Source organism: Hylaeus anthracinus, unplaced genomic scaffold (genome assembly GCF_026225885.1).
Source record: "Hylaeus anthracinus isolate JK02 unplaced genomic scaffold, UHH_iyHylAnth1.0_haploid 11981, whole genome shotgun sequence".
Classification (NCBI taxonomy): Eukaryota; Metazoa; Arthropoda; class Insecta; order Hymenoptera; family Colletidae; genus Hylaeus; species Hylaeus anthracinus.
In genome coordinates, this window is record NW_026534329.1 from 2,659,175 (window position 1) to 2,685,342 (window position 26,168).

The 26,168-nt window shown below is 41.3% G+C and overlaps 2 protein-coding genes and 1 long non-coding RNA gene across 4 annotated transcripts in view; 2 read left to right on the forward strand and 1 right to left on the reverse strand.

The window, feature by feature from the left end:
* LOC128885399 (zwei Ig domain protein zig-8-like) overlaps positions 1 to 26,168 on the forward strand; it is a 349,005-nt gene that overhangs the window by 248,882 nt on the left and 73,955 nt on the right. For both annotated transcript variants that reach the window (XM_054139430.1, XM_054139431.1), the window contains exon 3: positions 7,888 to 8,110. In XM_054139430.1, coding sequence (XP_053995405.1) covers positions 7,888 to 8,110 — 223 coding nt within the window. The remainder of the gene's footprint in view (positions 1 to 7,887; positions 8,111 to 26,168) is intronic.
* Positions 1 to 26,168, forward strand: part of LOC128885395 (serine/threonine-protein kinase tricornered) — a 249,157-nt gene that overhangs the window by 5,990 nt on the left and 216,999 nt on the right. The gene's annotated exons all lie outside the window — the stretch shown is intronic.
* LOC128885403 (uncharacterized) lies at positions 10,562 to 12,015 on the reverse strand. Its single transcript, XR_008459603.1, has 3 exons — positions 11,661 to 12,015; positions 11,051 to 11,305; positions 10,562 to 10,583 (listed from the first exon to the last, which is right to left on the reverse strand). It is a non-coding gene; the product is annotated as an uncharacterized LOC128885403 (long non-coding RNA).

Here is a 26,168-nt window from a genome sequence, read left to right on the forward strand (position 1 = left end):
GTGGCAACGCGATGGTACGACCACATTCACGTTCACGCTGCGAGCCATTGTCAACGCACCCCCGAACAGCCACTGTTGCACGAGCAGATAAAACAAACGCACTTAGCGCGTCGGCTGCAATACGCCTGCTGCCGAGTGAAACGCGCCAGAAAGAATGCTAATTTCGTTGTCACCGTCACGAGTACCCGAAAGCAATTGCAGTGTAGTGCACGGAACGTGTTTTCGGAGTACGTTGCGCGATTATTACATCTACCTACGCGTGTAACTCACGCGTTACGTGTTTAGCAAAGAAACGAAGGATTTTAGAAAAGGTACTTTAGGATTTTGTTTTATAATTAGACACGAGTGATACTTACTATCTTAATAATATTCAGTTGAAACGACTGTAAAATTGTGTCTCTTTTCGAAAAATATATTCGAAGAAAGGCACTTCGATTTTTCGTGTATCCACGAACACTTCTAATGAATGTATTTTAGAACAGAAAAAACATAATAATAATGATAATTGAGAATAGAATAGACGATCGCGTATTTGTACTCAATTTGGCTAGAATAACAAAGGGCTAAGATTAATCGGTCTCTGTCGGGCAGACATGGGACAACGTCACGTCCAATTCAAGTAACGTGCGAACGATTCGAAAATGGGGATAACAAGAGAAATAAGAAGGTAAAAACTGTTTCGATTCGAGCGTAGCTTCGATGTAGATTGCCAAGTCGGAATTGCGCGGGTGAAGGGATGCGATCCCATGGGATAAATAGACGCTACTCTCGTCGACCTTCGGGGCAGTTGCGACAATCCGAGATAAATCGACTTGCGAATCTATGGATATCTTTTAGGAAAATTCATCGTTCGCCGTTGCCGAAAGCGTGGACCAATGGAAAAGAGTGAAGTGGTCCATTGTTCGGCCATCGCGACGCGAGGTTTCCTCTTTTTACGAAATTTTCCTCGAGATGCATTAACGTTCTCTGTTATTCTTGCCAGTCTGTAAACGTTTCCCACCGTTTGCACTTCTAATAGAATTTTATACAAGGCAATTTCGAAATACGGCGGCGTGTCATGGTAACGAGAGCGCTCGCATAATGAGAGGCTCTAATTGAGCTCGCCAATGGCGTGGTTTCATAGCGTAAAATAATTTAGACGAAATTTATATACCGCATTAAATGATTTAAATACTTGGTTGCGTGGACACAGGTTAATTTTCATTATTATTTTGTTGTTTGTAGATCAAACACTTTTGCTTATATATTATCCAAGATTCATTATTTTAAGCACACCCTGTTGTTTGCACAATATTCGAGAACATGTGTTCAGCAGTTGTCAACCTGTCACGAGTGAAATATTCATTTATAGCTTGCATGATCGGAAGACAGTTGAATTATTAATGCGTAATTACGCGAGTAGAACGCGTGAATTATTCGATTTGATAAAAGCTGAAAAAGGTTTCACGCTATTTAAATATAACGCTATTGTTATCTGCTTTTATTTCACGCGAGATAATGTTGCGTTTCACCACATAGATGTTTCTTTCACCGCGATTTCAATCTTCTGTCCGCGAAATAATTAGTGCTCTTCGTTTTCCAGTTACGATCTCGCGTTGAGTCCAGCGTGAAATTGGGTCAGGATCTTCTTACACGGAATTTGTTTACGTGGAATAATTGTTCGGTAATTTAATAACCTGCGTCGAAACCTCGTGCAAAATTGCCATCGCGGTAATTCGGTCACAATAGTTAGATTACTGGTTTGGTTGAACGGCAACCTTGTTAACACCCATTTCGGTGCATTGTAATTAATATCGAGTTCCGTTAAATTAAATAGTTGGAACACTGGGGATAAAGTAAATTAAAAATCATATTAGTTTACTACTCCCGCCGGGAAGGCACAACCAATAACCAGTACAGAAAAATCGTCTTTATATTATAGAATTATTATATATTGGTCATATATTTCCCCCCTTTTTTTCCGTTTACATTTATTAAAGGCACAAGTTTTTCTTCCATTCTAAAAAACCCAGAAGCTTTATAATAATACGCCACAGAAAGGTTGCATACTTCATTTTAAGTTTCGCAAATATTCCTCGCAAGCTTACCTTGACCGAACATTACAATCAGCCTCATCCACGACAGCGAATAATTCGGAATTCGGTACCGTCTTCCGACCATTTACAAAGCCCACCACCTCGGGGGACAAATATTTTCGATTAAAATTTGCAGGCACAGCAGCGAGGGACCACAATAATAGCCGCGCGAAATCACGAAGAATTTCCTGCAGGGATCGAACGTCCAATTTCCTACGAAACTGAATTCCCGTTTCAAATGTCACCGAGTCGATTCGCGAAATCTTTGGTCGTTCGTGCAATCAGAGAAAGCGCCATTCAAACGAATAGATTGAACAAGTCCCGCGCTCTCGTCCCACTCTGCGCAAAGATCAGAACGAATTTCCTAAACGCCGCTGGCTGGGAGTCCCGGTCGCGACCAAGTTCACCTCTGTTTCGCGACGATCGTTGAAAGGAAACGCCACGAAACGCGGTTCAGAAATGAAGAACAAGTCGAGGCGAGAACCTCCGTGGAAAGTTTCGACCGGTGGAGATTTCGAGGCTTGGGAAACGGACGCTTGGAAATTTGAGGCTTGGGTGTTCAAAGCTTGGGAAGTCGAGACTTAGACTTTCGAGACTCTGAACATAAAGGCATGGGAAGCGAAGGTTTGGTAAGTCCGAAACTTGGGATGTCAAAGCTGGGGATTTCAAAGCATAGGCAGTCAAAGCTTGGATTTTCAAATCTCGAGAAGTCAAAGCTTGGGTTTTCAAAGCTCGAGAAGTTAAAACTTGAAAAGTCAAAGCTGGGCCTTTAAAGCTAGGTAACTCAAAGCTGCGGCTTACAAAGCTCGAGAAATCAATGTTTGGGTTTTTAAAGCTTAGGAAGTCAAAGCTTGAGAAGTCAAAACTTGAGAAATCAAAACTTGAAAAGGCAAGCGCCTTGGTTCCTCAAAGCTTGAGAAATCGAGGCCGCAGTTTCCGAAGCTAGGAAATCAAGTCTTGCTTTTCCAAGGTTTTGGAAATTGAGGCGTGGATTCTCGAAGTTTGGGAAAACGTGAGCTCCGGGGCGTAAATCGTCTTCACGGAACAGTGATATCGGTATACAGAGACCAACTGCAGGGAGCATCCCGGAATCGTAGCAAACCGAGAGAGGTGATGTTGCCAACGGATCCGGGGCGGTGCACGACACCCGGAACTCTACGGTGAGTCAACTATGGGAGCTTACGTTGCTCGCGTATCATAAATTATACGCGCTCTGTGCACTCGCATGACGTGTGCACATGGCTGAACCTTTGAAAGGACTTGACAAGGGGATGCATGAACTTGGTTGCACATTGTACGGTGATGAAAGTGATGGGAGAGGGACGAGTGAGTAAAGTTAAGGAATTGATAGAAAGGAAAATGTCCAAATGCGAGTTTAGCAGCTTGAGTCTATTATTAACCCTGCCTAAAGTGAAAGTCTGATAAAATAATTCTCAGGTATGGGTGTACTCGATATCAAGAAGTTTATTCGTACGAAGGGATCGACGATCGAAGAATTAGATTTCACGGAAAATAGGAACATGGTCGCGATGATGGAAAACTTCCAATGGAGCATACGGAAAGCACTGCTACGGCTGTTGAGGGTGGATTTCTTTTGTGTCGGAACCGTTTTTCTTGATACGCTTTGTCAGAGACAGAAGGCGGCGGAGGTGGAGCGGCCGAGACTACGATATCAGAGAAACAAAGGGGAAAGAAAATAATATAAAAAGGAAGAGAAATGGAGCGAGGAAAGGGAGTGAAAAATGAAAACAGGTGCAGAGGGAATACTGCAGAAAGGAAGACAAAAGTGGAGGTACAGGGAGTGAAAAGAAAGAGACGCGAGATATTAGATACGGAAAATGCGGAAACGAGAAAGGATAGCGCGGAAATAAGGGAATAGGTCACAAAGACGAGAGAGAAAATTGTCTGCGACTTGTGACACTCTTCTGGGACACTATTAGTATCTCGTAATGTACGTGGCGTGGCATAATATATTCATTTGGGCACGTGCGAATGCGTGTACGTGACGCGAAAGAAGCGGAAGCGTTTGAAATTGTTTTTCGTACGTTCTTCTTTTGACATTTAACAAAATTTAATTCGTCCAACCGTACCGGAATATTTTCCACCCTTGCTGAATCCTTCAGCACTTTTATCTACGTATCACCCGAGACAGTTACCAATCCCTTCGTTCGACATTTATTTTCAAAATATCCAAATTTATTATTGACTGTATATACACCCTGTATATTCGCACTCTAAAATCCAGTAATGGTAACAAGTTAGTCCAGTTATTTGTCAGATAGGCCGTGTAAGTATAGCGATACGCAGCAGCGGAGGACAGTCACGGACTACATCCACTCCCCGTTTCCTTTCAAGGGATGTCTCTCATCCGCTCTCTTATCTATCGACCTTCTCCCCCTTCCCCGCTATCCTTATCGTCTCGGATATCGCACGACCACTCGACGAACAAGGAACATCTTCCAGAAACGGCCCGACGCGAATTTCGTCGACGACAACTCCGCCTGTTCGTGTCGGGGAAACCTTCCGCCGAAAATTTCGGGAGGAAACGCGATAAGGATCGCGAGAAACGATTCGAATCCGGGCCAAACGATCGCTGCCACGTCGGCAGAGCGTGGAGATACGCGTAAACGAGGCCTTCCTCGCTCTTGGCGATTCCTGACGACGCCGAAGGCAAACGTTCGAACTCGATATCGCGAACACCCGGACCGAAGGGATGGAAGAAAGAGAAGTCTGCTATTTTTCTACCAAAGGAAATCGGTTACCCACGTTTGACGATTCCCAGAGAGTTTCCACGGGGACAACCGTGTTAGGCGAAATCGCGTCTCTTCGATCGCATCTAGGCTTACCAACTCAGCTCTCGAGGGCTGTAGGCAGCCGTGCTGTTTCGATGTCAAGGCTTTTTTTGGTGAGAATTGCTATGTCAGATTCTGTGTAACGGTTTATTTATTATTTTTTGTCCACGAAAGTGAGGGACTTCAATTCGAAATGTTGCTCGCTACGCGCGTGGACGATGTACAACAAGTAAAGCTACGGAATTGAATCGCTCATCAATTAACATTACTGATTCTTGAACTTATTACTATACCGAGTTACATCAGCAATTCAACAGTTTCCTTGGAGATAATTTTTTCAGGAACTTGTAATTTCGAATCGAATATAATCACGTAAGTTTTGTCCCGCTAGATCGCTGAAATATCACACCGTGCGCCCTCTTCTTTATTTGCTGTTCTTTTCACGCCATGCAACGGGACATATTTATTCAGTTACTATTCATCCATTTCATCGCCTCACAGCATTTTTCGCCATGTAACGGGACATGAATTTCGGCTGTTCGAAAATAAAATGATTTTCAATCTTAAAATGAAACAGCACCTTTTACTCGATGAAGTGCGACAGCTCGTAGTTTCATCGTGATAACTGAAATTTCAAAATATTTATTTCAACGCCTTGGTATTGACGCGTTCACTGGGTCGAAATGCTTGCCTTTTTCGTTATTGGAGAATCGAACCGTTAGCCAATGCGGGATGTAATTAAACAGGGAGTCGAACAAATACAGAGACACGATCGTGAAGAACGATTTCACACACTGAAGTGTGTGCGTTATATTAACGTGCATTCATGTCTCTATTTTCCCCGCGGTGGTAATAAAATCGTAATGGATATACGAAATTCACGGAATTTCATATATTCTTGTTGAAACGGGAACGGTGCGTTCGTTTTCTTTCTTCTTTTGATTTACGATCGTCAACGCCAAAGGGATTTTGAAAAAAAAAGAAGAATATATTAAATTCCCTTTCCACCGTAGTTCTCGCGCAATGAATTGATCGTCCGCTTCATCGTCGATCGCGTTATTTATTTTCATTATTACACCGAGAGTACGAGCTCGACCCAAATGAATACAATTTAATTGATTTATTCGTGCCCTCTCCTCCATACGCGCGGCAGGAAGTGTCCAATTGAAATAAACAGAGTTAATTTTATTCGACGAATAGTGGATAAATATATCTACTTAAAGTAAATTTATTCGACGAATACAGATACTCTTTTTATTCGATCTCCTAGACTTTCTTCAATAGACATAGATGGTGGGAATATATATTTATGGAACTGACTGTATATCATCTTGAAGAACACCATCAAAACTATTTCAAATAATTATGAAATAAAATTGCGTGTTACTTGAAATAATTTATCAATGTTGTTTCATAACTGTCTAGGTCTGGGTTTGGACCTATTATTTTATTTACAATCGTCCAGGTTTTTCCCATAAACAATCGAAAGGCTTTACCGTAGAACTCACGTACGACCTGCATCCCCCTAAATTTCTGAGCACGTCGCTGCAGGCATCTCACCGCGAGTGTTAAGTTGCGTCGCGACGACGCGTCGAGGCATTTTCCACGGGATACGCGTGTCACGCGTTACAAAGGGAGTAAATGTTTACACGTCGTCGGCTCGGGATGTCCAATTATCGCGTCCCGAGGCGTTTTATCTCGCGTGTGCTAACTTTCCAACGATATGCAAAGCGGCTCTATTAATTTTCCACCGCGCTGGGAACAACGCGACTCGGGGAACGCGGAACTTGCGCGCACCTTTGAAATTTCCTTCCCCCAACACCTCCCCCATCCGCGAATAAATATTCAAATCTAGCGCATTATGGAGCGCGTTTCAATTAATTTTTAATAGAGGATTACAGCCGCCGGAGTTCGCCTCAATATCGCGCGTCGTCGTTAGCATAACTGGCTGGCATTATTAACTAACGCTCGGGGATTTTTCTGAGAAGCGTCGCGACTGTTGAACCGTTACCGCGATTACGCTGGAAAATTGCGTCGCGCGAACCTTGCCGCCGGCCATTTTCACGATCAACGAGATCGCCGTGCGCGGAATCGTCCCGCGAGTCGTCCTTGCGACTCGTTTCAGCTAGGTTTTCTGTCGAGGAACATCGTATGAGAATTTTATGTTCCGGACGGATTCTGTGTTGCCACTTGAAGGATGGAAATTATTGTAGGAATAATAATAATAAGGGGGATACGTCTGTGTACAAGTGGTTAACATATTCGCGGCCGCTGACGTGAATTCTTCGCGCTACAAAAATATTAAAAACTCGCCAAAACACTAGGTAGAGCGAGAACGAAATAAGGGAAAATGAGGGGGGCCGTAGAGGCGCGAATCCTCCGCTAAACGTCATCCCCCGACGTTTCGCTAATTGCTAGTACAACACGCAAACGAGCTACTTCTAATTACGCGGTCCCGCTTAATGGGAAGCCCTTAACGAGGGACAAAAGAATCGGTCCGCGAGTTTCGTTGGCTGCGTGCCCTCCCCGCAGCGCGAACACCATTTAAGGGGTGAGTCTGGTCTGACAGCTCTAAAAAATCGACTGTTTTTGCTTAAAATTCTGCCTAACCGTGTGGAGAATGCTTTCGCAAAGGTCTACAGTATACTCCTGGAATCGCAGATTAGCTCTACACGTAAGAATAGAAAAACTTGTCTTCATACAACCAAAAACTTTAAACGCATTTTTCTCGAAACCACGTTTTCCAGGAATTGCAGGCATCTCGCAGTTTTTACCGAATCCTTTGCTTGCCACTACTATATCTATATATCTATATATGCAAATTAAATCTTCAAAAATAAATTATATTTTTAAGTGATATGCATTGAAAAGAAACCTTGGGTGGACCTGATTCCTCCCTTAAATTTGTCCACGTTGTCGTGTCCCCTTTTCCGCTTGTTCCCGACTCGCCTCGAATAATCGCGGCCACGATTAATATCTTCGTTAATTGCTCGATTAATTTGCGTGTTTCTCCTGCGCAGATGACGCTGCAAGTGTCCTGGATCCGACACAGAGACGTCCACTTGCTCACTCTCGGTCGTTACACGTACACGAACGACCAGCGATTCAGGGCGATTCACAAAGCACAAACGGACGACTGGATGCTTCAAATCAGGTATCCGCAGCTTCGGGACTCGGGCAACTACGAGTGCCAGGTCTCCACGACGCCGCACATGAGCCACATCGTGCATCTGAACGTGATCGGTGAGTCCGTTGAAATCATTTCTGATTTATTGATGTTGTCATCGGCAGACTGCAGATTTTTATTAAATAATCTCGTATAACAAACACACGCTAAACGTAACCAAAATGTATGTGCAAGAAACTATCGGGTTGTCCTGAATGTTCATGCCAAGTTTAAAAAAAAAATTCAAACATTAAAGTAAATCCGCATTTAGGTACAATTTTCTTAGATACATAAACAAAGATTTTATTTCGCGTAAAGATCCGCAGTCTGTTAATAAGTAAAATCGTCGCCGCCGTGAGAGCTTATTTTATGGTCGAGAAGACGGATACCTCTAGCATCGTGTACATCACTCGAGGCGAATCTTTATAGCTTCGCGTAGTACATGCGATTCCATTTGTACGAAAGCTCCGTACGTTTCCGTAAAGCACCCCGGTGCAAGTGGGTCGATGCGGAGTGCCGGTGTCTTGGAAGCGAACCATCACGGTCAATTAATTACGGTACGATTTTAATTAAGCGTCGGTACGCGGGGAACGCGCGGCTAATTACAACGTTCTACGCAACAATCAGTTAATTCTAATCTGAATCTGGCCCAGTTCCGCGAACCTAGCACGATATTTAAGCCAAGCTTAAATACTGGCCCGTTGCCAATTGAACACCTGGGATTGGTTGATACCGATTTCGAGTTAAGCCACGGAGTCGAACAGGGGTTTGATTACGCGAGATTACTTCCGCGACTTGAATTCCGTCCGACTAAAGCCCGCTGTTTTATTCCTCGAGAAAACGGTGCAAGCGTACACGAAACGTTGCGATAACGTTTGTCTTCGGTACAGTTTAGCTATTTCCGTTTAGAACGTGTCCATTTTCCTGCGGAATCCCACGTTACGAGCCACTCGTATCAACCGACAGTCTATGTGTCGCTCGAGTGTTGGTAGTACAACAATTCTCGCTCTTTCGTAACAACGTTTGTAGGTCAGTCCCAGGAGATTTGAAAAATGTTATTATTTTAATTAGACATTTTATTGTGCTAATGGGTGCATTTCAAGCTTTCAATTTACCAAAAACTAATCCAGAGGTGGACGAAAAGAAAGGGCACACTACCGAATGTACATTTTTCCAGTTTCAGAACAAAAATCGACGAGGAAAATGAACGATTACATAGACTACATAGAAATTCATTTACAATCCTATGCTAAAATTTCGAGTCTATAGAACTTCTTTTGCAATGATTCATGTAATAATAAAACGCGTCCCTTGAGCAATTGCAATCAATTTGAACTACGAGACATCTCGTAGTTGGCAGTGAATGGGTAAAATATATTTTATTAAATTAATTTATCCATTTCATTATCTCGCACAAAATTTTCAATGTCAAGATAAAATCAGGGCAATTGCTAAGGAGTAATTAAACGTCCCTGACCTTCTGCTTATTTCGAATATAATTCTTTGTTGTACAGCGCGAAAGAGTAGGGGACAAAAGAACTCGCGATACGCGAACCGATAAGAAGCTTGGAAAAAAGCCCACGATGCGGTGGCAAAAAGTCGCGTTAATGAAAAATAACGCCGCCGGGATCCTTATTAGTGTTTTCATTAACCTTTATTAGCGCCACGGAGGGTTGAGAGAACCGTCTCGCTCCCCTAATTTTAACTACGTGACCGTATTAAAGGCAAAAATGTGAACAATGGTATTACGCTGTGCCGGAGTTGCGTTTATAATGTAAATCCTCCCTTTGGGGGCGGCTTAAAGAGCCATTATTAATGCACATCGTGCATGCGACACGAATGATGACACGTTCAAATATTAACGAGTCCACAGGGTGATTAAAGGAGCAGGGTTGAAAATGGACGCAAAGCAAGTGTACCTATCTTTCACGCTGATCCAGTCATCGACACTTTGAATGTATTTTCTTAGAAAGGTGGAAAAAAGTCGTGGGAAAAAAATACATTTATCCACGACACTTGAAAAAATATTTCATACATCAACCCTTTCAGTGATGAACTCTTGAGAAATGCCAGACGATTTTAAGCAAAGATGCATGATTGTAAACACAAAATGCTCCTTGTCACTCAAAGGGTTGACATTAATACATACAGTGGTTTGTTTGAATTGGAACACGTAGGATTGTTACGGATGAAACAAACGTTCAGCTGCTAGGAGGTATCCAGCCACCGAAGGCCTTCTCAAACTCCTTAGCGACTGCTAAACAAAGACGGTCCTGGCCGTTTCCAGCTACCACCTGGAACAGAATTTTTCGATAAAAGAATATTTCAAATAATGGAGGAAATATAAACATTGATTTGTGAATGCGCGATTTTGTGTGGTAAATTTTTGAAATAAATCTAAGAATATTAGCAAACAGAAATCAATGTTTTACATTCAGAAAAAAGTGTTTTAAATTCAGTTTAAATTCTGAAAAATGTTTTACATTCAGTTTTACATTTTACATTCAGAAAAAAGAGTAGCCCCGTAACCGCCTACCGCATGACTCATACCTAATTACAGAAGAAAGTCCTTTTAAGCACGGTTCAAATTTCAGAGACCAACGTCGCGACGCCTCGCATATCAATGTCTTAGCGTCAATATCTTCCTTCCGTCTTACTTAATTTTCTTTCTCGTGTTCTTAGTTATCGTTGGTATTCGTATGCTTGGTATTCACTTTTTGTCGATCATTTTACGTTGAGAAACGTATGAAATTTTTAATTGACAAAGATGGTTACGCGATAGTCACTGGTATGCAGAATAACACATTTAAATTTCAGAAAGATCAATTAGATAGATTCTTTTTTAATTTTGACCATCAGATGGAAAAATAATGTCCTGAGAAAAATGCGTTCAATGTTTCAGGCGTGCTTGATTTCACTATAATATTCAACTCCCCAAATTTTAATTTTGCATTTTGAAATATATTTACACGCCAGAAAAATCCCTTAAATATACATTTTTAATGGAAACGTCTCACCTTCGACGCCACAGGATTCCTTGATGGTAATTGGCACTCCATAAAGCGGTTGTTCCGTTTCCAGCGTATCAGCGTTCACTTCTCCTCTTTCCAGTTTCTCGTCGCAATTTTTCGCGTCTCTTATGGCCCCCTCGAACCGTTCCTCCACCACTGCATTTAGGAAAGGATTCACCTCCTTAATACGCTCGATATATGCTTCCACTACGGTTTGGCTGGAAAGCTTTTCCCATTATCGGAGTTAGAAACGATCGATTTCTATAAAAAAAAAGCGACGCAAGCTGGGACAGAATCGCGGAAAAATCTGTCCTGTTTCCGTTTTTCGTTCTTTTGCCAGATGATTAATTGGACGTAATGGGAAATCCATGATATTTGTCATGATAATTTTTATGTTTAGGGAGGTTGATGATACTTCATTTTTTTTTTAAATAAATCAATGGCTTGTGGAGGTTTTGGAGATATACTTGCGAAATAGCAAATTTCGATACCATTCACGTTCGATCAAAGAAACGAAATCCTAAAGTCCTACTTAAAGAAACCTTTATTATCAATTATTCAGCGTTTAGCCAAAAACACGACGAGATTGAACGATTAATAACAAATATATTTTTACTTCTCCGTTCCTAATCTTCCTGGCTAACGTCGTTGCGGAAACTTGTAACAAGGGATTCTTGATCGGCGGTAGATTTGGCAGTCTCTTGATGTTAATCAGTTTATTTATAGGACGAAGGAAAAAGAGCAGCAGATGTCCAACAGCTGCGATCGTGTTAGTTATATTCATTCTCTCCATTTAAACAAATATTAAACTTGAACTGTTCACTGTCGAGCTGCACGCTTCAAAACTGAGTAACGAAGGAATACACTGATTGTTAATTCGGAAAGTAGTCACGCTATAACGCTTCGAACACTATAAGCAGGCACGCGTGTCACACTTCGTTAGACACGAAGCTAGACTGATTCCGAGTTTACAATGCGGACAGTACTTTTCGAAAACAGAAAACGTTCGATGATTATCCATCCAGCGTTATGAGTTTACATACTAATGTATTGATTACAATGCTAAAAGAAGCAAAACAATTGTTAGAGTAGTGCGATCGGGTACATTAGTCTCCGTAATAAGCAGTACATGTTAATGCGACTTGTCACAATTATCTCGCTAAACTTAATTTGCATGATATTCCGCTTATGCAACACTCGACTGCCACGTGAAGATAGCCATAAAAGTATAAGAACCATAAAGAAATGCAAAGGTCGGCTTTAAATTGTTTACGAACACCTATACATAAATTTCGATTGGCATTCAAGCGGAATCAATCTCGCACAGCCTGTTTTATCTGCTTCCTGAAATCGTTTCCTTGTCTCCGATACACCGCCACAACTGCTCCCGTTTAATTGTTTCCTTTGTCATTTGAATTTTCTTGGCCTTCTTTGCGCCCGCTGCTTTTATCGGCCCCCGCAGACAGTGTACCAGAGAAACTTCGATTTTCTTATAACGAGTTCCTTTTATCAAGGAGCGCGCGAAACGAACCAGTCGGCGGTTCGCAGCTGCAATTACGAGCCATTTAATACCGCAGCGGTCCCGGCGGAAATAGAATAAAAACGCGTGGAAACGTGGAGAAATGGACGGAAAACCGCGCGCGCTTCGGACACCGACGAATCGTTACCAACTGAACAACGGTTGTCTATAAACCCGCCATTTCTATCCATTAATAACACGTTGGTCGACACCCTACCCAGAAATGAATGACAGGATTCGTCAACACGTTGGCTGCCAGACTAAAACTCAAGAAAATTTCTACGAGGTAAACATTTTCTCTAGTATTATATATCTAGCAGTATTTAATTTTGTAATCTCTCAAAATTTACGAATCCTGCCCAAATTTATTTTAACCCTAAAAATTAAATTACAGTAGTACGAGAAAAAAAAAGAATTCAGGTCTGAAAGGATCAAGTACCGTAGCGAACGATCCAATTCTAAGTGAACGTACAGAAGTAGAATTTACTTGGAATGAAAATAACTCCATAGCAACCGCAAGATTTACGTAGACGTTTCTGACTCGAGCGTTGGAATGTAAAAATGGACTCGGAGCAACTTTCGTAACTATTGGCTCCAGTGTTGACCGATAGCAATACTTCCCCTTTATTGTATTCAACAGCTGCGAAAGTAAAACAACCAGGAAGCAGGGGCGACTAAAATGCGCAGTATTTTCTGGGACACCCTAATATTTCATCCCTCGCGCTCCGAAGCGTGCCTGCAAAGGCTTTCTCCCCGCCCGTTTTCGCGTGGCCCGCAAATTTGCAATATCCATGCCTTCCTGTTGCAACCCCCGCCCCGTTTACTCCCTCCCTGACCAACTTTTCCTGTGTCACTCCATTTCTCACTTTACGACCGCGTAAAAGCTCGTAATGACGTACGTATCCGCCCTCCTGGTGAACTACTTTCGTGACCGTGCGGATATTGCGCGTCGTTCGCCTGAATTCACCTGTTAATTAATAGGGAATAATCGTCGTCGGAGTCGTCGACTACCTTCGACGCACGGATTTCTGGCTGTTGGCTCTTTGCACGCGGATGTCTCCTCTGAGAGGACATCGTGTTCAGAAGAAGGCTAAAACGTACGATTAGAACATCTAGATTAATTTATAGGAAAAGTTCATCTTTACGCTCTGTGTTGCTCATTACGAACAATAATTTCGTGGTGAAACGGTGCTATTAATTCAATAACGCCGAAACATTCAAACCGTTTGAATGTAAATCGAGCCTTTATCTGAATAATTGTCGTTAAAAATTGCAGAAAAGCCTTGTTAATAAGTGAGTAATTTCAAAGAAAAGGTGTAAAATTAATTTAGTTGGTAACTTTAGCGCTAACACGCAAACGAAATCGACTTGAAAATCGTCTAATTTCTTTGATTTCCCTTTTTTTTACTCGCATTCCTTGACAATTCACGATTGCGTCGTTCAACGCCCTCGATCCTGGCGAAGGGAACCACCCGAATTTCGTCGGGTCGTCGGTCGTTAACAGCTTTTAAATATCAGTTACCCGTGTGGCAGTGACAAAGTGCAACATCTGCGAAAGGACAAGTCTCCTTCATGGTCCGACATTAAGTTGACTTGTTCCACTGACAAGACTACATTGTCGCCGCTTTGGCTGACTCGATCCACTTGCAGCTCACCCCTGAAACTTCGTGCTTCGTCGACCGTTCCATATTCGATAACCCGTGTAAGGGAATATAGATAGGAAAACGTTACTTCGCAAAGGACCGCTGACGCGTGGTTAAATTGCAAGTGAAAGAAATACGGTAACGAGTTAATCTTTCGCAGTGTAAGCTGATAATGACGTGCAATTAATTATTATTATAACGATGAACCTCGAGATAGAGAGATGTCTTGAAATTAAGTTTAGTTTGAATGAAGACCAAGGTAACAACCATACATACGAATAATGTTTTAATAGAAAATTATACTGGTTAAATTATACTGTAAATATATTCTTAAAAATTAAATATTTTCTTTTGTGCATTCATTCGGTAGCGTTAATTTATATTCAAACGCTTCTGGATATCTTAGCGTCTAAAAATAATGACGCTTCTTACATATTAAGCGGGAACAATTATTTTATAATTGAATTCCGATAAAATGGTGTCGATCAGTCCGTCGAACAAAATTGTCAGACATCACTTCGACTTCCTTTCATCGTGCACGAGACACGCCAATTAATTAACTCTAAGATTTGTGCACGCCATGCGGAAACAATTATTTTATAACTGAATTCCGATAGAATGGCGACGAACAAAACTTCCAGACGTCTCGTCATCTTCAGAAAAAGAAAATTAATCAGCACAATTTCCACAGCTGTACTACAGCTAACCTCATATTCTTACACCATTGCAACAGACAACGCGTAACATTACCACCCTCAACCCTTACGTTTCTTTCGTCGAATCGCCACGCACCGAAACAACCGCAACGCGCCCCAATGATCCGCGAGTTGAAATTTTAATCTCCGCCGCAACTGTGAAATTCCCGCTACGCATTACCGTTTCGATCCGTCCTTCTCGGTCGGGCATCGCCGCACTCAACCCGTATAAATTCTAATCCGACGAACGGTCGAACGTTTAAAAGCATTACGTTACCAGCCGCGCTCAAAGTGTTCCCGAATACGCTATAATGAGCGAACACGAACGGCAGCGATGGAAAGTGTAACGCCAGATAACCCAGGCCCTTCATGGATCTTCATTAAAATTTCCATTCTCGTTCGGCCGCTGATGCTCGCTGCAAAGTGGACGATGCACGCTACTCCGCGAATCTTCCGATGGCTGATTTCGCATTAGCTTGTATATTCGAGCCACTTTGCATCGCGCAATGAATTCAAGCACGGAAGAAGAATCGTTGAATTTTTGAAGAACGGTTTCCTTCAAGTTTTCTCTGTAAATTTATCGCAATTTTCGAGTATTCCACGCTCACTACAGTTCCATGGTGACCTGTATCAACGTAAAATTCACACGGAATACCCTTTTCCTACCCCTAGAAAAAACAATATACCAAAACTGCCCAACACCCCGTCCAGATTTTTTTCTATCCCTTCTCAGTCGGTCCAACGGTCATCCTATATCTCAGCTCGTTCGCCCCGAAGAATTCACCTCGATAATTCGGCGTTCCGAGGGTCGGTAGAACGTCGGAAGATCGCGCGCCCCACGACCATAGAGTCTTCGTAACAGAAGGGAGTAGACGGTGGGGAGAGAGGGATGAAAGGTAGCGAAAGGAAGAAAGGATCACGGCGGAGAGGTCGAGGAGAATCAGCGATTCTTTGCTCGTTATTTCCGCTCGATCGAAAGCGCGCGTTCGCTGGGTCGTCGTTGACACCGCTTTTCACGTTGGTGCCACCAGCGAAACGCTATTCAGACTAACATAATGCTGGGTTGACGCACGGACACTGTGGAACACGCGACACGTGCGGCGTTGTTGTAGGTTGCACGTGAAACGGCGGTCCATCGACACTCGATCGACCGCGTTTATTATACGCGTCGAAAGGAACCCGGTGAAAAGGAGCCCTGGAAGATTCGTATCGACGCGGACGCGATACGAAGCGGCTCGAGCGTGCACCATTGTCGCGACTTGCCTCCCATTCGATCCTCGCGGACGGACGACCTGTTTCTGCGAAGATAACGCCTCCCGTTGCCTGCACACCGCGCTCAAATGAAAAGGACGTTTGTTGCTTGTTTGAACGTGTGTCTAGCGAGTTGTTAGCGCCTCGTACAGCGAGCCACAAAAGCGGTCGTACTCACGCGACTAGCTGGGAGCTTCAAGCGGTACGTACATTGCTGTCATAAGTATTAGGACATCACCTACCAAATGATATTTATCGCGGCATAGCAATCTTCGTTGCTGTCATTTCCTGGGTTTAGTTGAAATACAGCGAGTCTCATAAATATTCGTATCCTTGTCTAAATTAAATAATAGGTTTGATGTTACCAAATGAATGTTTCATTATAAATAGGTCCATATAAACTGTAAACCTATCATTTGCAGACGAATTCTTCCAATAAACACAGAGGGTACGAATATTTATGGGACTGACTGTACATTCATTTAAATATTTCCTTGAGTTATATTTCGTTTTTGGTATGGAAATAAAGGTTCACATATTTCGACTCGTTTGTTACAGTCTAATTTTGTTCGAAGTTGTATTTATGCATGACGACACGAAGCACGCGTCACGAAAAAATGAATTTATAAACGGAAGTTTTGATTACAAACAGAATCGTAAAAAAATAACGTCGTATGACAAAATTTCTCGGGCACACCAAAAAGTTATTAATTTCTTTTTTACTGAGTAGCGGAACCTGTTGAAATTTTGATTAACGTAAAAAAAAAAAACTCGTCACTCGGTTGCTACCAAAGCATCATTTTCCAATATGATTTTTTGTTTTCAAATTCAGGATTGGTTACGGAGCTGTGCAATTGGCGTATTTGTGAGTACACTTGAGATCAATAAAAGAATAAATAAATGCCATTCGAAACCGCGATTCAAATACTTTTATTTTTGTTGAACGAGCAGATGCTTTTTATTTGTCGTCATAGGCGTATTTACATGTGCTACAGTGAAGCGACACAGTTTTTAAATTCAAAAGTTTAAAAACTTCAAAGATTCTTCCTCAAAGATACGTTAGATTTTAATACTAAATATTCGGTAGTTGACACACTTGAAGAAAACTACAAGAAAGCTATTCCACGGAGAAATGATTAATTTGGTAATTTTAAATTCAACATGTGCTACAGCCTTGCTGACAATATTTAGCGTTCCAATTGTTCTCGTCTTTGGTAAAACGACTCGTACACGAAATGTCAGCTTCGTTAGAATTTTTCCATAGCGAATTGGACCGGATGGTGCGTTATTGTCGATGGGCTGATCGTGAATTATCGGAGTTCCGTCGAGCAATGTGTAGCGGGAAGTTCGGAAGCGTGCCAGCGGAGCCAACCCACGCGGTTAATTCACTCTTGCACTTCGAAACTCGATGACTCATAGATTGGTCGTCATAATTGTACACTAATGTCGTTACCGGCGATTCTACGGTCCGTTAGTTTCAGCCAGATACCAGCGAAAGTAAAACCAATACGGTTCGCCAAAGGAAATCGAGCCAGATATTCGCGTTATATCATTTCCACGTTTTATCGCGACTTCCATATGGAACACGTTCGAATTGCCACGACGAAATTTTTACAGACGCGAATAAAACGCCGTGGAATATAGAGAATGTTAAAGGACGATAAAGCGGGGACTACGTGTAAAGCAAAATGGATCAAACGGGAAATAGTAAAACAAATGTGACTCGATGATTCGTGCAGTTTTATGTTTTATTCATTTCCACAAATTCCATCTCTAGTATTACAGTTCTGTCGTGAGTGATTTCGCAAGACAGTATCCATATACCACAGACATTCCGGATGGTATATCGAAGTATTTAAACAAATTGATTTATTTGTATATCGATGGTTTCACTCGTTAATATCGAAAGTGAATTTTATTGGTTATTCGAGCAAGAAAAATCATCTGCTAAAAACTATGAAGTTAAAATAATAAAAAATTAATAAACTTATTTTATTTTAAGCATCAGTAACAGTAAACAATTTTATTAACTTAACGAGTCATTTCAGTAGATGTAAATTGTTGGAAAGTCAACGTGTCCAATTTGATTCTTTTCGGCTCCCCTTTGTTTTTCACGTGCCAACAACACGAGTTCGGCTGCGTTTTTTCGCGTTTTGTTTCCGATCAAAAGCACTGTTATCGGGTTACGTTACATTTTGTATAAACTTTCAATTTTTCAAGTACGGTTTAACGGTTGAAATATTCAAAACAGAGAATCACGCGTTTCGGGGCCGTAAAAACATTTTGAATTATTCAAGAACCGTGGTTTTCGTCTATCTACGTACCTCTGAATACCTAAAGCATTTTTCACGTTGATAATTCGATTTTCAATATTTATTTTGCCATTTCACTCAGATTTGAGAATAAAATTGAGAAATTTAGAACGACGTATCGAAATTTGTAAAATTACTTAAGTTAATCGACAGCCTCATTTTTCCATACACGCAAAGAACCAAAGTGGAAAGATATGACAAATTGAAAAAACAGTGACGAAGGCAAGGATATTCTTATCGCGTCAATCGATAACGAATGTAGAGCGAACGTTTCCTCGAGGGAGATCTTCCAGCTTTCCAGTGTGTCCAGAGTAAAAGCGGTTCGACAAATATTATGATAAAACTCGCAGGAATCCAGCGTGTTTGCGTGGAAAAGATAGAGCTGAGGGACGAGACGCCTCGTCTCTTCCTCTTTACAGAGATCATTGCGATCGCAGGCGACTTCACCGTCCTCGCCACAAGACAAAATACTTTCTATACAGTGGTATGTACAGTTTCATCAACTCGACTCCCTGAATTGAATAACTAATTTTCAAAGAATATGCGAAAAAATAATCGTCAGCAATGTTACAATTTTTATGCGACTGGTGGAGTTAATCGATTTATACAGTGAACGGGTCAAATAGAAGAACTTCGAACTCCAGAAATGAAGTAATTCAAGAGAAAGAATTTCTGAAACGGACTATTCGAAGCTGGACAATTTCAGGACAGTATACATGAATGGAAAATGGGGTTCCTTTTCATTGAAATGTCCTCTCCCTCGAATTTTTCGATTACACCACAAAAGTTTAACGATTCTGATACGCAGAAAAGCATTTGCGCCGGTAATGGAACGTAAATGGAGTGGCTGCGGAAAAAACGAACATCCGAAACGGATGTAAGACGGAAAGAAATCAGGGGAACTGGAGTGGAAAAGTTCTGGAAGCGTTGACCGTGGCGCTGTCGGAAAACGGAGCGAAACTTTGAAACAGGAATGCATTATGGGCTGCGCGAGGCCGTGGAAAGTGGTGGAGAGCTTTTGTCGTTGCATGCTTTGGCACGCTATTACTATTACGCGGCTGTACTGGAAATATGAGAATTCTATTCCGACGCAGCGTTTCGTTCCTGCGTCGACGATTATGCATCGTGATAACGATGCAAGTCACTCTTTGCAAAACGTGGTATTCTTGGGAACAATGAGTAAGAGAAATATTAATTTTATTCGCGAAGTTCAGTTCAAGTTCAAGTTCAGTTGGCAAAGAAAAATGAAAAGAATGCTTGGTGCTTGAAAGAAGTATCGTTTCACTAAGGACGAAGCTGAATGTTATAACTGACAAATGATTAACATCAAAGTCCCAATGTTCCATAATTTACGTGTATGATACTTTAGCTATCGACTCAAACTCGAAATATTTCAGAAAACGAAGAAAATGATAATGGAAGAATCATAACACACACTTTCAAATGTGTTACACGTTTTTATCATCGAACAAAATTTCAAACCATAAAAAAGGCTTTACTTTCTGATATAGTCCATTATTTATAATGAAAAACCATATCGTTTTACGGATGGACGTTGTATGAATTTGATCAAGTAACTCGATCAAGGCAATTGTACGCAGCAGTTCTTTGAATCCCTGGAGGTTTCAATTTATTATTTGAAATCGAATATGATTCGCGAATTCACTACACGTACTATTCGCGAAACGGTTGTTCGCATACGCGTTTAAAAAAGAAATGTCCCAAACTTGTTATATCACATTTCGTCAAGCTCTGCTTGGGCTCTCGGTAATCGCTCAGGTTGTGCTCGAAACTTGATTGATGGCATTTCGAGTAGCGACTCGACGAAACCGCTGACTAGCTGCCATGATCAGCACCTGCATTACCGTTTGCAAATATTTGGATACTGAGCAAATTCAGGCAAATAGCACGTTAACGTTATTACAGTGTAAATATGTTCCAGTGAAAATAGTTTATCGATTGAAACTCAAAATGCTCGTTAGGATGATTATCGACACTCGTTTAATCCACAGATGAAGCTTGTGTGTTTATACTTTAATTAATATTTTCATTTCAATATTCAATTTCCACGAAAATAAGGCATACAACTCGACGTGTTGAAGTATTACGCATTTCATTTATACATTGCTTGCGATATTGAAAGGTACAGATATTTTCAGTATTTCGATTTCAGAAAAACAAGTATAAAATTCGAAATTTATGTTTCATTAAAAAAACTCTTTAAAATAATAAATGCTTAGAAATGTTTAGAAATTTGTTATACTCGAAGAAACATTGTCTCTGCCCACAGAAAACGATCTTGACAACATCTGAATATTCTTCTCGCTTGCATATTCATCAACCTGAAAAAGCGTCGAACGAAACGTCAATTTCATAGTTAAAACTTGTGCTAACAATTCAGAAACACTTCGCACGCGGCTCCAACGTAATTTCGTTCGAAACTTCAACATTTATTTTCCTCGTATCCATCCTTTGAGCCGACAGAGGAGAAATGCACAATGCTGCGCGCGTTCGCGAAAAAGACTGAAATTTGCGTCGCCTCGCCTGTGGATTTTCATCCCGTTGGGCAAAAACAATTTGAATTCATTCTACTTGGCGACCCGCGTTGCATCGAGAGCGTAACAAGGGCGCGCCACGTCTGCAGCCGTACAAAGGGTTCGTCAAAAGTGCAAAGGTTACACCTCGGCTCCGCAATGCAGCCCTAAGGATTCCGCAACGTTACCAGGCGCTCTGGCTTCGTAGCCAAGGGAAGCACCGAAGTTTAAGGCGAGAGTGTAACGTCGAGAAACGACCCTGCAGCCGCGCTAAACGAAATCCCAAGCTCTCTGTCAATAGACACGGTTCCGTCAATTAAATGCTTCCGTCAAAGATGATTTTTGCGGAGCGTAGAATACATATTAGTTGGTCTCAAATAGCAGAACCACTCCTAAGGGGAAGAACAAATTTCAGACCTGGGATGTAAATATAAAGTGTTCCAAAGGGGAGGGTTGAGAATTTTGTTTTTTGAAGTAGGGCATGCCTTTTTTTTTAATTACGTTATGTTGAGAAAAATTGATACGATTTGATACGACGGAATAATCTTCAAAAGCCCTAACCAGTTATTTTTGCGAGCCCGTATGTTATGTACTCCGTTGCATAAATAATAACAAGTAAATTAGGTTAACAAGAGCTTACAGCTCCCTGTGCACTGTAAACAACAGGATTTGTGAATTTAGAGAGATTACAAAATTAAATCCTACGACAAATATTAAATTATCTAATCTTTGATAATCTCGAGACAAAATGTTTACCTCGCAGAAATTTTCTTGAGTTTCAGGGTAGTTAATTCTGACCTAGTTAAATATATCTAATGCTATACATTCAGATGCTCCGTTTACTTTTTTTCTTTTATTATTTATACATTCAGTATCTAGCTTCATTTACCAATTTGAATGCGCCCAATGAAACGATTGAACCACTTTTACGTAACGAGAACCTCCGCTGTCAGTCTGCTTCAGACACCTGTGGAAATTTATTCGTGTGCAAGACTTATTCCCAGTGGACGATTGTCGCGAGCAGATGCAACAATGCAAATATTATTCACTGCACTTCCGACGACGTCCATGAGAACTGTCAGACTGTCACGCCAACACGATATCTCGAGTTTGTTAATTTAAAGCAGCAGGCAGTCAGACTGTCAGAGCCTTCGTCCACAATTTTCATTGATTCTATTCATTTCAGAACCAACCACTGAACATTTTATTATAGCGAGTGTGCTAGAATAAAATGTTCTAGTATGATAATTTATTCTAGTATGACAATCGTATGCAAAATGCGCAAAAAGTGTAATGAAAACATTGATATACTACTGTGGGAGTCTAACCGAAAAATAAGGCACGGGGATTCGAATCCACGATCCTCGGATCCACAGTCGACCGCTTTACCTACAAGACCAATCCCGTACCCTACGTTTCGTGTTCTTATTTGACTCCTTATTGTTGGGTATGGGAGGCGCGGACACTACGCTACAATAATTAACAAGTCATCCTGTGTCTGGTACACATATCACAAAACTCATAAAATCCACAGTATAATTATGCGTATTGATTAAACATACGCGAAGATGGTCGTTAATACAAATCTTAAAAAACCTGTGACGGAGATTGATTGCATGTCTTGTTTCTAGCATGGGTAAATAATTGCCTTTTCTTCCTGTTTGGTCATTTCGAATACATTTGACTTGGATAAGCGAGAAACGTTGATTCAAAATAGTGCACGCGAGCTCTTAAAAGATTACTCGCGATAATCGTATCGGCAACGAAATTGGTTCTTCGGCTCTAATAGGATAAATTATTTCCCTGGCAGTCGAACGGCGCTGTTTGTTTGTCTCTTTAGAAAATCGTGAAAACGCCAACCAAGTTTGCACGCGACGCGAGGAAATTCTCGCTCGGTACGCGGACGTGACAATTTTTCTTCCTACGGGACGAACTTATTGACAAACCGAACGGATAGCGCGCGATCTTCCGTTGAATCGAGCATCCGATAATTGTACACGCGGGAGCCAATAACCAGTTCTTTCCCTCTCTCTCTCTCTCTCTCTCTCTGTCTCTCGTGGAATCCAATCGAACATTATTTATGCGAGGCGGAACTTTCGACGCGATTGCGCCGCGATATCGAAACGATTATCGGGCTCAAAACTCAAAGAACGGATTAAAGGATGGTTTTAGTGCGATGACCGAGAAATTAAGCATACTTAGCGTTGACAGTTAACTACGAGGTAATTCGTAGTTCATCGGTGTGAATATAAATAGATACCTTCAGGTGGGATAACAACAAATCACTCGTAATTTATTTATAAAAATCTAATAGCTTGCTAAACTTACGACCCGTTTACTACACAAATTGATTGACTCCACTTTGTGAAAAATCTTAAATTTAAGTGTCAAAGCACTCGGTATTGTCATACCTTTTTTCAATATTGATTTGAATTAATATTATACATGTAATTTTAAGAAACAATGTACAATATTTTATCGCATTTCTCACCTTTTTGTCTTATGAAGTTAATCGATTCGTGCAAAGAACGGCTCATATTTCGAAATCTCGAATTTCTCATTCACACGTCAACGAACAAATGTGAATTTCGCACTTCGATCAAAATAAACGTTCCATAATTCCAAGCAAATTTTGCCATATAAACAGTCCATCGATAAATTTTAAAGGATGCCAAGTTCTTTTTTTATCGTGGTCAGCCTCGAACGCGTTTCGAGCGATCGAGGTGCATGTACCGGGGCGGCTTTGTCGGTAATCGATCGATGGAACTCGATTAGAGACGTACCGAAATTTGCATAAATACCCGTAATGAACGCGTAATGAATTCACGCGCTCATGTCTCGCCGATCGATCGACCGTGTAAAATCTTTTCAGTCGAACGCTCGACGTGTTTCCAGTCCTGTGTGTAATCTCGCGGTATTTTCAATCAATTGCCATCGCATTGTTTACGATCCAGGAACCCACATAGGGGGGATCCCTACCATCGCCAGGCCCCCCTGTTAATTTACTATTCCGTAACCAGCGATCGGTATTCGCTGAAAGCATCCATCATCGATTAACTCCCCCGTTAAATCGGTTAATTCGCGATTACCGTGGAAATGAAAATCTCGTTTACGGTGTCGTTTTTCCACGGGAATAATTTGGCTTTCGAATTCGCGGACGAACGATTAATCTTGATAATTACTGTCCCGCACCGTGCATAAGCGTAGGTGGGATCGAGTTTGTACGCGCTTTTTTCGCCCTCTTGATAATGACCGGCAGCGCCGATGTGCTCGCTAATTGCGTGGATTCGTGTTTTATCAAGGTTCGATGACATTAACGATGATAAGATTAATCTGTGTGCAAATTAAGGAGAGTTATAGCGTACGTGGAAAACAACGAAGAGTTGGCTGGGTTTTGTGAAATTTTGTGTGGCATTTATTGCACTTTTTGTTTGTAGATTTGATTATTTTTACATTTTAAGACAATTGATTAACTACGAATTTTTTAATTATTGTCTTGGTTTCATCTAAGGCAAAATTGTTGTTCTTTTTTACTAAATCGATTTTTTCTTTTTGTTTCAGGTAAGTGACCACAATTTAACGTAGACGAATTTATGACTTATTTCTAAGGACATGTCTCATCAAAGGTATTTATTATATTTACTTTTAATTAAGATAGAAGTATTAGTTTATTTCATAAGCATGCAGCTATTTACAATACGTACATATAATATTCACTATACGTATTTATACGTATTTCAAAGACACAATTTCCCATCTACTTTTAACTAAATATAAACCTTCGTTAATATACTTCGAACGAAAATGTATTTACGACTCCTCTGATATATTAACGAAGTTACAAGATAAACAAGAAGCTTAGTAATTATGCAAATTTTTATTTCCCGACTATAATCGGCGTTGTCTAAGAAACAATATCCATTAATGAACAAAAAAATAGTACAAGTTAACCTTCAAATCGTAAGGAAAATGCCCAAGGCTGTTTGCTATACGATCTACATAAATCTCATCTGATACGTACGCGTCACACAATCATGCGTGTCTCGCCGGTAAATCGTAAACATCACGCGCTCAAAAATATATACATCATTTTTCAAAAAGTTTACTTCAAAACACAACAAGTCAGCAATCGTTCGCCGTGAGCAGACAATTTGTAAACATTTTGCAATTAAAGCAATACAATTTATCACGTTCGTTCCCGTATCCGCAATAACGTATTCCGACAGCCGCGACGATTTATAAACTCTCCCCCTACGTTGTCAACCGCATTTTTTAATTCCACTACGCGAGCGGAAGACGTAAACTGTCACAGAGGAAGAGGGCGAGGAGGGCAAGCTTTTGTTTCGTGGAACGATTAATGCATTTCGCCGTCGCAGTCCGGTCTCGCGGTATTTTAATTAATTTCCGTCGACAATTATTTCAAATATTTCACGTTATTTGCGGTCGTGGGACGGTCGTCGGTCCCCCTACCCCAACTCCCCACGAGCCCGTCAGCCTATTTTCTCTCTGCTCAAGTTCATCTGTCCGGTTCGTTCCGTCATCGAACCCAGGCACGATAAAATGGGTTAATTCCGACCAATGCTGCGACTGGAAATCACATTTGGACAGGCGTTGTTATAGAGTGATTACCCGCAGTCCAATTTCCGCGCGACTAGCCGGCTACCGATTATCGTTATTTATATTCCTTTAATTTCCACCCCATCGAGTTCGTAAGCGAAATCCACCGACAGGCTGCAGTTATTAGAACGTGGGAATTGCCCTGCACGTTGTAACGCACGCCCTGATGCGAGTTTCAATAGATAAATTTCGAATCCATGTATCACCCCAATCGCCCCTATTTTTATGTCTGGCTTTACGTTTAATCGACGTCCATGAATTTCCTACATCGATGGCGACGATAAACCAGGGATGTTCAGTTTTCAGTTTTCAGAACAACATTTCAAGGCCCCAATGAGCCTTAAATGTATTTCTTGGGGGTCCAGAAGTGAGGGATTTTTAATTTAAAAGGAAGCTAGGATTTCTTAGCGAGCCACGAATCAATCAACATAAATTCATCGAAATAATTCTTGTAGACTCTGCACTCTCCACTTCGTAACGTGGCCACCATGATATTCCTCGAGTGTATTTCTTGGAGGTCCAGAGTTGAGGGATTTTTAATTCAGTAGGAAGC